This window comes from Electrona antarctica, assembly GCF_951216825.1.
Source record: "Electrona antarctica genome assembly, chromosome: 12".
In the NCBI taxonomy this organism is placed as follows: domain Eukaryota; kingdom Metazoa; phylum Chordata; class Actinopteri; order Myctophiformes; family Myctophidae; genus Electrona; species Electrona antarctica.
The window spans coordinates 22,048,915-22,060,040 of NC_136793.1; the positions used below are offsets into that span (position 1 = coordinate 22,048,915).

Genomic DNA, 11,126 nt, shown 5'->3' on the forward strand with positions numbered 1-11,126 from the left:
GAAAGTAGCTACACGAAATTTGCGGATGACGTCATATTGACGCGCCAAGCCATCTATATGTGTGGTCGCAGCGCAAGTGAAGTGTCAAAGGAGACATGATGTGACCCCCCCATCAGAGATCCATCATTATATAGTAATAATTTACAATTTGTAGTGTTCCAGTGCGGTAAATAGGAAACCATGTCGTTTTCTTTATCACACGCTATATGCAGGATATTATCCCGACATAGCGCTCCCTCAAGGTACGTATAGCAAGTTTATAGCAACATGGACATTGGGCAACTCATATGGTTGGGGCAACTAATGTAGATTCATGAATCATTACTGTATTATTTTGTGTGGCTAGAGCAAAATGCTAAATAAAATAACCCTTCTTAAACATATTCTCCCAAACCACCATGCACCGATCTGTATTCTTTTACAGGTTTCTAAAAGGAGAAACCTCCCATGCGATACAAAGTCCTTGGTTCGCATCGGTTCTGACACTGAAGACATCTGCTCCACTATGGTGTGTTCTGTGTTCCGGATAGTATGAGTGAGCTGAGCTGTAGTCAAATAATACGTTAGAAAATGTGTTCTCTTTCCATGGCGAATGCATGATGTGCTTGCCTTTCAAATAAAAATGCTTTCTCCATCATCAGGGCAGAGCCGCGCAAAAAGAAGAAAATGAATCCCATAAGAGACCAGGAAATAAGAGAGAGGTTGAAAAAGAAGCTGAAGAAAATGGAGAGAGTTCCACCTGAGCTTATCCCCATAGAAGACTTCATCATTACGATCAAATGCCTGGATGAAACGAGGTGAAGATCCCTTTCTGTTATTTTTGTCAGGCAAAACACATTTCATAATTTATGTGGCATACAAATCACATATTTTTGGTTGTATTTTGTATCTATCCCAAAGGGTACGCTCTGCACCCCTGCTCTCCTTTGAGGAGGCCGAGCGACGAGCTTTGCTACTTAAGGAGTGGTCGCGTTACAAACAGGTATGCTGACTTTGTACATTGTAGCTCTATCTTTGTTAGACAAGTGATTCTCAAACCTTTTCATTTCAAGGACCCTCCGTTTACTGTATGCATTAGGGCCTTATTACAATACATGTACACTCTTAGAGTTATCAGTAATTTAGCTGGAGACCCCTTGGAACCCCCTCTAGGACCCCTGGTGGTCCCTGGACCCCACTTCGAGAACCACGGTTGTAGACAATCATCTAACTGATTTCCATTCAGTACTGTTTCTAGATGACATTCAATGTGCCTGTCTGTCTCTATGCCTTGCAGATGCAGCACATAACTGAAATGGATGCTGTTGAGCTTGCTCTGGAAGCTCAGAGGGAGGCTCTGGTTGAACTGAAGCTCGAGTCTGAGGAGCTGTACCAGGAAGCTCTGAAGCCTGACCACCTTCTTTTTCCATTTAGTCATGAGGGACCCAGCTACACGGCACCAAAGGCCAAGCACGAAGCACCTGATGGCAAATACAATGACATTACCAGAGTCTACACTCAATGACAGGGCTCCCGTGGTCATGAAATTCCCGGAAATATTTTGAGGAACAAATAAAAAAATGAAAACATTTTCCAATCCTGGAAAGGTCCTGGAAAAATAGTTGGATATGCATTGTTTTTGGCCATTGATTTAGTTAAACATTTTCCAAAACATGTATAACATTACACATTATACAGTAGCATAAGTAGTTTTTTGCAGAAAGGGCTGCGTGATTGCAGCCTAATGTGTACCGGACGTGACAAAAACAAGCTCATAATGTGCTGCAGCATGATCCTATGCCCTAGGACAGGTGGTATAGCAAAGAAAGTTGTCACGAAGATTGGAATGGAATTATACCATTCTATTCTCTATGCTTTATTTTTGCTACACTGCCTGTCTTTGGGCATTGCACATAGGAGTAATTAGAGACTCATTATTGCGCTGAATGATTGTTATATAGGTCTGGAAATTGGGTTAAATATTCTGGAAACGTTTTGGAAATTCATTGGAAAAAATGTGATGGAACCCTGTAACGAGAAAGGGGATTATACACTTCAATGAATCCTATATACTTTGAGTGGCCATAGTGGTCTCTGTACTATAGGCCAACTTTTTGCCCCTCTAGCTGAAAGTATGAAGCTCAATGTTACTCGTCTTGTCACACACAGATTTGCTGAATGACAAGTTGTTTTTCCACATTCATACAGCTGTATAAAATAATTTGTTTTTATTAAGTTTTTCTTAAATGTAACATTTCATGCAACAATAAAAGGCAGCTTATTTTGTGAGTCAATCTGCTTCTGTGCTTCTATTTTCTTGATGTTTAGACAATACGGTAGAGGAAGAATAGCTTCAAACTATTAATCTTTTATATTTCCATTAACAGAATGTAACATCACACCATCATTGACATCATCCTTGTGCTTCAGAATTAGATGCTGTTTTGGTGCGGCAGAGTATAATCCATCGACTTCTTGACATGTCACATTGAAATGTCACTTTTCTGGGTTATGTCTTCATTATTTAGCTGGATTATGGTTGCACTTTTGAATATTGCGAATTGAATGATCTGTTTTATCACTTCACAGCAAAATTGTGACATCACCTAATTTTATGTCATAAAAGATGGCAAGTGCTCAGGGAAACTTGTATGTGATCTTTCACAACAGGAAGTCAAACCAAGTCAGCGCCACAGAATATGAGGTCATTGACATTCACACAACAGTCATTTTGCTATCCCTCCAATTGTAACAATTACTAAGGACACCTGGTCTTGTATGTTTTGCTTCATGTATTATCAAGATCGTTTACATTGTGTACTTATACTTGAATATGTGCATGAATCTACAGATGGGTGAAAATGTTAAGCAGAGGCAGTATTGGCAAGGTGTTGCGCTACCAGTAAAGGTTCAATGCATCTTGGTTTATGTATTTATTCCATTTCATATTTTGATGATGGTGGTGGAGAGCACATATGTCTAACACGTAGGTCCAAAATTTCCATAAGATGTTTAACTGGGTTGAGATCTGGTGACTAATGCTTTACACATACTATTTCATACTCAGACCATTCAGTGACCCTTGGTACCCTGTGGATTGTCATCATGGAAGAGCCTTCCCTTCAGGATAGAAGTGCTGTGAAGTGCATCATAGAATGAAGGTGGTGATCACTAAAAATAACTTTGTATTGATTTACAGTGACTCTTCCCTCTAAGCCAGGGACATGTCCACTTATTTATTCATGATTTTCATTTGTCACCTGATTGTACATTCTCATTTCTTGATATGTTGACCAGAGATTGTTTCTGGTGTGGAATGGAAAAACAGACCATCCTACACCTGATAAATTCATTATGCATTTGTGCAATTCTTTATGTATGAATATAACTCCTACAACACAAGAAAATGTAGATACTCAGTCTTATTGAACAATGTCTACATGTCTTGTGAGCAAGAAACTTAACACCACGACCGTTCATCATGACAATCTGAGCAGCAATCAGCTGTTTGAAGCTGAAACTGAATTTCCAGAGGATTCATTTCTTTTAAATCCCACCCGTGTGAAGTGAGGGGCGCGCTTATCATTGTACATCATCATGTCTATTTGTGTAGGACAAAAATACCGATTTGCTCAGACACATCAGACGTAAATTCTCCTTTCATTGTCAATGGGAATTTAATGTTTGTGTACAACAAAAAATTACACTAATAGCTGAATATCAAAAAAAGGAATACGCCTGCACACTGCCGAACTGCACAGTACAGGAGAAGCGTGTTTATAAGAAGTAATGTTTCAGTCACTGATGACCTTCAGGGTTCTGGCATGATTTTTGCCTACATATCTGCTTTTGAAGTTTGTATTCAGGATTAATAAAAGAAGGGGGAAAAAAGCAGAATGTTACATGTATTGGCTTAAATCAAAATGCTGCACATCTCATCTGCAAAGACTTCTACTGAATATACCATGAAGATGTATTGTACATACTGTAAGCATAATCCCACTGACAACCTTAAATTGGAATCATGATTTGATCACCACAGCGCATACAGCAGATAGGGCTCACTCGAAGATCCCTTATGTCCATGTGTAGACAAAATGTGAAATGTTGATTCTCAATGTTAGTCACTTTGGCCTGGCCACTATGGAGATGCTTTTCACTCACTCACTTTAGGTAGAACTGCAATTGGTACCCCTGATTTTCCCCACATGGCTCAAGAAATGTCTATTTACTTAGCTGGTCATCATCACAGCAACGTCCAACCCTGGAGAACAAAAACAACTTGTTTCTAAATCATCTCTTTTTCACCTATTACAGTGCACCAAAAAGGATTTCTGATTTCTTATATTTTAGGTGAGAAATAGGCTGTGCCGATTCTCAATATCCAGTGATTCTCAAACTTTTTCATTTCAAGGACCCTCAGTTTGTATGCATTAGGTCCATGGGTCCCTATAACTGGGTGTGGTTACATGTAACCATATGGACCCGTAAGGGTTCATGTGGTTACACTTGTACCACGATTAAGTTTACATTTATAACAGCTTGTTTAAAGATGAACAGTATTCAGGAGCTTCCATGCAGTATGGGGAAGTCAGTAGTCATGATGCATTGCTAATGCTGATTCTGTTTGACCATCAATGTCTGCACCTTTTGGTATTGCCTCTAGGTTTGCTTGGAACCCCAACGGAGATCCCCCAAAAGTACCAGGTAGCGGAGTTGAGTCGAACTGAACATTTACTGGAAAAGTGCCAATGGAGTATTCAGGAGTCCTGAGACTTTTCTTGGTTTAGGGGCATATGCCAGTCTCTGGGAGGCTCTTGTCTCAATTCCCAAATGGGGGAAACCTTTCTCTGCTCTTCCACCCTATGTCTTTCACTCTTCAGTAATGCCTCCTGCACAGAAACAAACAAAAAATCTCTTGTAAATTACAAATTGCTTTTTTAGAGCACACTCTAAAGCTGGACAACAAAATAAAATATCTCTCATTTTAAAACCTACGTTTCATTGTTGGACCGGATTTGGTATTGAAGAGAATAAACTGTGTATTTATAATAAGAGAAAGAAAGACACTTGTGAAAATTCCTTGATTTATGTTTTAGCAGACATCTGTGACTGTACCTTGGCCTCTGTGCTTCTGTGTTTCTCCCATTCTCTGCAATTTCTGTAGTCTTCTTTCCACTGTTGACAGTATGGTGATGTACCATACGCATAATAGTGGTGGAAACGGTTCAACAGGCTTTTACAATGTCTGAACTCACTCCAGTAATCATCACAGGCACGGGGTGGCTGAAGACAGACAAGAGACAGAATTAAATGCATGTCGAGAACAGTAGAGAGAGAAATACAACCCCTGGCCTGTGTGTGTCTGTGTGTTAAGCTGTGCAAGTGACACTTGGTGAGCTATAACGCTATTTTCGTGCTCAGACACAGGGACAGACCCAGGGACACAGCCAACTGCAACAGGATTAAAGCCTTTAATTTATTAAATACAAATTTAAAAACCTGTTTATTGTAGTGTTTCTATTCTAAACATTCATTCAGACAATCGGTGCTACATCCGATTAACTTTCACATTGCAATTACTAAGATATCATATGCTATCAGATAAAAACCAGATCAAAATCAGGCTGGGTTTAGATTTGGCCACTGTTCTTGTATTCTCGGGCTGTCAAGTTACATTAGCCAATTAGCATAGTTAGCTAGACATGACTGACAATTTGACATCAAGCTGCTGTTTGCTTTGCTTTACACAAGTTCACTTCTTTGCAACTCTATTCAAAATTAGCAAACACTTGGCTCAAGTCTGGTAGAGATGAACTGTCCAATGTCACATTGCAGTTATATATTTTAATACTTGCCCTCCAGGTTGCTCTTTCGCTCCCCTCCATTGCTGCCGTATGGATGACGTAGTCACGTAACGAGACGTGTGAAGGCTACGTGATATTCCCATCGATTCCAATTTCACATGGATATTCCTCTGGCTGCTGCTGGCAAGAATGGAGTGCAGAGGCACTTTGAGATAATCTGTGATGGGATGGAAGGAACGACACCCGATACGGTTGTACTGGTGCCGACACCAGTGCTGACACTCATGTTTCATGACTTGACTTGTCATTGACTTGACTAATGTCAGCCGAATATACCCAAATATGGCGGTGGATTTAAGTCATGACGGGTACTTTGATATATCTCCATCCACATTCATTGAAAATACACATTGGGTAACCATAGCAAGCAGCACACACGCGCGCGCACACACACATCAATGAAAGAAAGAGGACCACACAAGTATTTAAAATCAAAACATTTTATTTAATCTATAAATAAAGCAAGCAAAGGTAATGTAACAATATTCCCGATTTGGGAGAACAATCAGGCCCTGAATCTCAAAAAAAGGGGGGGATTTCCATCACTTAGAAAACAAAAGAACAGGGCTATCATTACTCAAGTGGAAAGGGCATTAGGATTAGGATAATTTTCAATAAAAGGCATTCACAAATTAACAGAATATACCGGTACGGTATTTACCCTTTTAGAGAGAATAAGAAAAACAAATCACACTTTGTTTGAGGTGCAAAACTGTAAAATTAATTCAAATTAAACTGCAAAAAGATCCAAGGTTAACAGATTTGTGGTGGTGGCAGATTTATTCTGGTCAATTATAAGTCAATGCTTACTGGCTGCACTTTGCGTTCTTTCCCAGTCCTTTTATACATGTTTGAAGAATTAAGTGTATAATATAATCCCAGCAGGATCGCAAAACCGCAACATCCAAGGGACAGAAAAATATAATCCCAGCTCTTTCAAGGACACCTTCACCACTTTTCAATTTATCTTCATATAATCGGTCCTCCTCACTCAAAACATTCTACTGTAGGCAGTTCAGAAACCCATCCACCAGTGACATCATCGTTATGCAGATTTTATTTTTAAACTATATTTAAAAAATATATATATTTAAATTTGTATTATTGTGAGAACGATGGCTTCCATTATTGCATTGCAACTTTTCAGGAATAGAAAGCCTGCAGTTTCTATTAGCTTGGATTCCCCATCGATGATGTCACTGGGTTTCTGAACTGCCCACAGCCCTCCTATGAGACAGACTGAGTAGGAAAAAATGTGCCATTTTATCATGAACATTAGTGAGGACCAATTATATTAAAAGGTAGGTTGAAAAGTGGTGAAGTGGTCCTAGTTTATTTTTGATACAGTGGATGTAGGACAGATATAGCGAGCTTATGTAAACCAGTCTCTTCTGCTGATTCATTCTTCAAGGTTTTCTACCCTTTTTACGTAGTGACTGTCCTTCACCAGAGAAGGCAATGAATCTGTCAGCATCATCCTGAAAGTAACAAGGAAATAAAAATGTAGACATATCCTGCATACAGAATGCTAAATAGAATTGTTGTTCCATATTCATTTCAGTACTTACGTCATCTAGACCTTTCTTGGGCAGGGGCCTAGAGTTTCTGATGAAGGTGATCCGGCCCACTTTGTATTCATAGTTAGGAATTCCTCTGTGTTGAAGAAGTTAGTAAACCGATTTAGAGCAGAGATTACATGTGTAATGAGTTGACTCAATGTTAACAGATGTGTAGTACACAAAGAGAGAACTGCGGGTAATATGCTGAGATAATATTTAAGATGCCAAGTCCAAAATAGATGCTAGGATATTGTCGCTGATGGACAGAAACCAGCTATCTCCATTTTTCAAGCTCCATTTAAAAAAATATATAAATCAGTGGTTATGGGGTTTTACTAAAAGTAATAAAACGCGCTTCTGCTGACTAATCCTAGTTTTTCCATCAGTGATTTAGAATGACTAAGTCAAAAAAAGTCAAAAAACTCCACTTGAGCTGTATTTGAGAAAGTGATGATAACACACATGATAACACATTCAAGTATTTGACAATGTATAAAGTCAAGATACCAAGTTTGATGAGGCCAACATTTGGCTTTCGGAAATTACGTCATATGGCAGCCAAGTCTGTGGACTTTCTAATGTTTGTTTAGAGTACTAAACGTGATGTCATGTGGCGGCCAAGTCTATGGACAAGTGTGATTTATTTCTATTTTTTCATTTCCTGAAAAGTTAATATTTTGAACATAGGTGGTTTCTGCCCGACAGCAGAGATATGTTACTAGTCCCAGCAATTGAGTTCCTTTACTCCCATACCGCTATGTTTTGCACTTGCTGAATTAACATGCTGAAATAAATAAATAACAAAACAAAAATGTACAGTTGAAATGCATGCTAACCTTTTAATATCACTTGGGTCAATAGGTGCAGGGCTGGGCTCAATGCCCTTCAATTTGCCATCCAACCGATTACCAGAGCCAGTGAAAGCCTGAGAAAAAAAAAGTAATTCATTATGACTAACATCAGCTAATTCTGCTCATAATTAAAAAATCACACCTGTGTGAAACATTGCTAAAATACATTAGTACAAAAATATATACTCACTCTGAATCCAATATCTATGTCTGCATAACTGCTGGGATCTCCTTCTTCCTCCTGTCAAAAGAATGAATGTTCTTTATGAGGGTCCGCAGCAAAGCTCTTCTAATCAGATTCAGTTACTTTTAATGCAACCGTTTCCTAGAGAAATAATCTGTTTTGTCCTTACTGTGGGTTCCTCATGGTGCTGGGGCCGTCTAAATTCAGGTTCTTTGTAACCCAGTGGAGCATCAAAGTCCACCTGAAAAACAATAAGACTCAAGACTTTGAGACAAAGTAATGTAAAGCTATAGACAAAGTAAAATAATCACCTATGAATTCAGCATTTGTTTGTAGTGTTGCATTTAGTAATGAGCAGTGTATGGTGAATCTTACATTCATGTCACACTCAATGATGGATACAGCCTTATCTGGCTTGGTCTCCATTACCCGCAGTTCATAGATCTGAAACAAGTAGTTATGCTTAACTGAACAGGCTACGGTAGAATTAAACATTGGACCTGGACTATAAGTAGAATACATCAAATAGATTTTAAAATGACCTTTTCGTTGTAGTTGATTGCGACGACATCGCCTGTTGTCAGGCAGGCAAAGTTTCGCAGTGCGTTTTCCAACCTGGAAAAAATAACACAAGTTAAACCCTGCTTATAAGAGAGGATTGATTGATTTAAAAAAAAAACTGATAGTTCTATTTACAGTAAGTTAACGGTAACTTTTTAATCCTGCTGAAGTTACTAAAATAATTGTCTGAAAAGGTAATAAGGTAGAAAACATGAATAAGGTGATCTTGAATATTTCATACACTGCTTTTGGGTTTGTAATGTCCAGGAAGTCTGGGCTCTGTGGCTGGAATTTGGAGTAAGTGGCCACCATGAGGTTAACACTTTCTACCTGGACCAGACCACCTTCCTCCAGCAGGAGATTCTGCATCATCTGCAAGGAAAAACATCACAGCTATTTAACAAGTAACCGTACCCGTCTGTAAACCCCACTATAAACAAAATTGTTGATGTAAAAGTTCAAAATACAGGTCAACAACAGTGCTGTAGACCTGCAGCCTAGGTTTTTCAGATGGAATACTATAATTATTCCCTGTGCGACTTTAACACTGTGATGTTTATTATCTGCTCACATAATGTGCAAGTATTGTGATTGCTTCAGTGAAATAGTGAATCAGTTCAGCAAAGTGGCCCATTTCACCCACACCTACTCTAAGCTGTTTTATTTCTTACCCAGTGTGGTAAGTAGCAGATCCCCTCATCTGCAACAAACTCCAGAACACCACAGTGTGTCAATCGGTCTGAGTTCTTGTTGGTTAATTTGAACAACATTGGATATGTGATGTTAAGTCTGCCTGTAGGGCAAATGAAGAGTAGGGGTGAGACACCGATATAATGACTTTTGCATTAAGTATGGTACTGCAGGAGGGTGGTTAAATAAAATGTACTTACTGAGCTGATCAAGAGCAGAGGGTGGCATTATAACTGTAAAACAAAAAAAACAAATAATTCCGACTCTGGCTAGAACAATAATGATTATATATGTATACAATTTCATAATTTAAGGTTCCGTTTACACAGTAAATCCTTCTCATCCATCATTTGTAAGTCAGAGAGTGTAAAAATGTAACCAAATATGATTATGGCCTATGGGTCCATTTGGTTTTGTACAGTACATTAATTCAGTCAATTACTTTTTCCTCCTTTCTCCACATCGGAGCGATCGTTTGGACCTGCCAGCATGGACACAGAGAAGCAGCGGTACTGGGTGGAGAAGCGGTTCTGGAAAGCCCGTGGGATCGGGTGGTCGAACATGTTGAAGGAAAACTGTGAACAAAAAACAGAACTGGCCGCATGAGCAAAACCGCTCGTGTACCTATTACACAGAAGTTAGAACCATGAACGTCTTGTTTAGCCTGCATTGTCATGACGGGGCATCTTTGTTGACTAAGCTAGTCGACAAACTGTACTGTTCAGGTACGATCTGCAATAATTGTCATGACAACAATTTGTCATTACTTGTCACCTAAATGTCTGTGCGTGTTTACTCACCATGTTCACACAGTGAAGTTAATGTTTTCGATACAAATACTCAAAGCTTGGACAGTTTCTCCAAACAGAAAATTCTAGTGTTGTTGTCTTCCGCTTCGTCCCGGAAGTGCATGGGCTGACTGCAGGAAGTTACGACATAGAGGACTGTGCTTCGGAGCAGCGGGGGCGGGGTTTGCCCTGGAGCTGAGCTGTGGTGGCATCCATAATTAATAACGCAACCCCGTCCCTATAATTTAACCACAACCTCGCAAAAACTATGCCCTAACCTCACAAACTCTATGCATAACCCATATTCTCATAACCCTAAATTTAACCTCACAGGATAATAACATCAAAACCACGCCCATCGGGTAGAATGCTCTACCACTCATTCAGCATCTCCCTCTTCTGTCTTCTCCCTGTACTCTTCAAGCTTTCCAAGTGTCTTTCTTTAGGCCATTCATCTCTCTCCTCCTGTCTCTCCTGTCTGAAGGAGTCTGAGCAGTCACACAATCTTACTTAGTAAAAAAAACTTTTGATCAAGTTGTTGTTGGCTGTGAAATAATAGACCACCAATTAGATCCAGTGCTATGCAGTATGCAGTCCAACATATAGCCATAGACCAGAGACAGAGTATAGGTTGAGCATCTTGGTGT

General features: G+C 39.4%; 3 protein-coding genes across 3 annotated transcripts; 1 reads left to right on the forward strand and 2 right to left on the reverse strand.

Moving 5' to 3' along the window:
* Positions 1-29: 29 nt before the first annotated feature.
* Positions 30-2,273, forward strand: mrpl40 (mitochondrial ribosomal protein L40). The gene is made up of 5 exons (XM_079515285.1): positions 30-242; positions 425-508; positions 642-797; positions 901-982; positions 1,277-2,273. The coding sequence occupies exons 1-5, from the start codon at positions 181-183 to the stop codon at positions 1,502-1,504; spliced, it is 612 nt and encodes a 203-aa protein (XP_079371411.1). The 5' UTR covers positions 30-180; the 3' UTR covers positions 1,505-2,273.
* Positions 1,706-5,993, reverse strand: cUnh22orf39 (chromosome Un C22orf39 homolog). The gene is made up of 3 exons (XM_079515289.1): positions 5,838-5,993; positions 5,098-5,265; positions 1,706-4,871 (listed from the first exon to the last, which is right to left on the reverse strand). Exons 1-3 carry the CDS (start codon positions 5,865-5,867, stop codon positions 4,740-4,742), a joined length of 330 nt encoding a protein of 109 aa, XP_079371415.1. The 5' UTR covers positions 5,868-5,993; the 3' UTR covers positions 1,706-4,739.
* Positions 5,994-6,270: 277 nt separating this feature from the next.
* On the reverse strand, positions 6,271-10,654 carry ufd1l (ubiquitin recognition factor in ER associated degradation 1). Its single transcript, XM_079515281.1, has 12 exons — positions 10,492-10,654; positions 10,134-10,266; positions 9,892-9,924; positions 9,673-9,794; positions 9,243-9,373; positions 8,983-9,055; positions 8,816-8,884; positions 8,610-8,681; positions 8,447-8,497; positions 8,242-8,330; positions 7,415-7,499; positions 6,271-7,324 (listed from the first exon to the last, which is right to left on the reverse strand). The coding sequence occupies exons 1-12, from the start codon at positions 10,492-10,494 to the stop codon at positions 7,253-7,255; spliced, it is 933 nt and encodes a 310-aa protein (XP_079371407.1). The 5' UTR covers positions 10,495-10,654; the 3' UTR covers positions 6,271-7,252.
* Between the last annotated feature and the right edge of the window lie 472 nt (positions 10,655-11,126).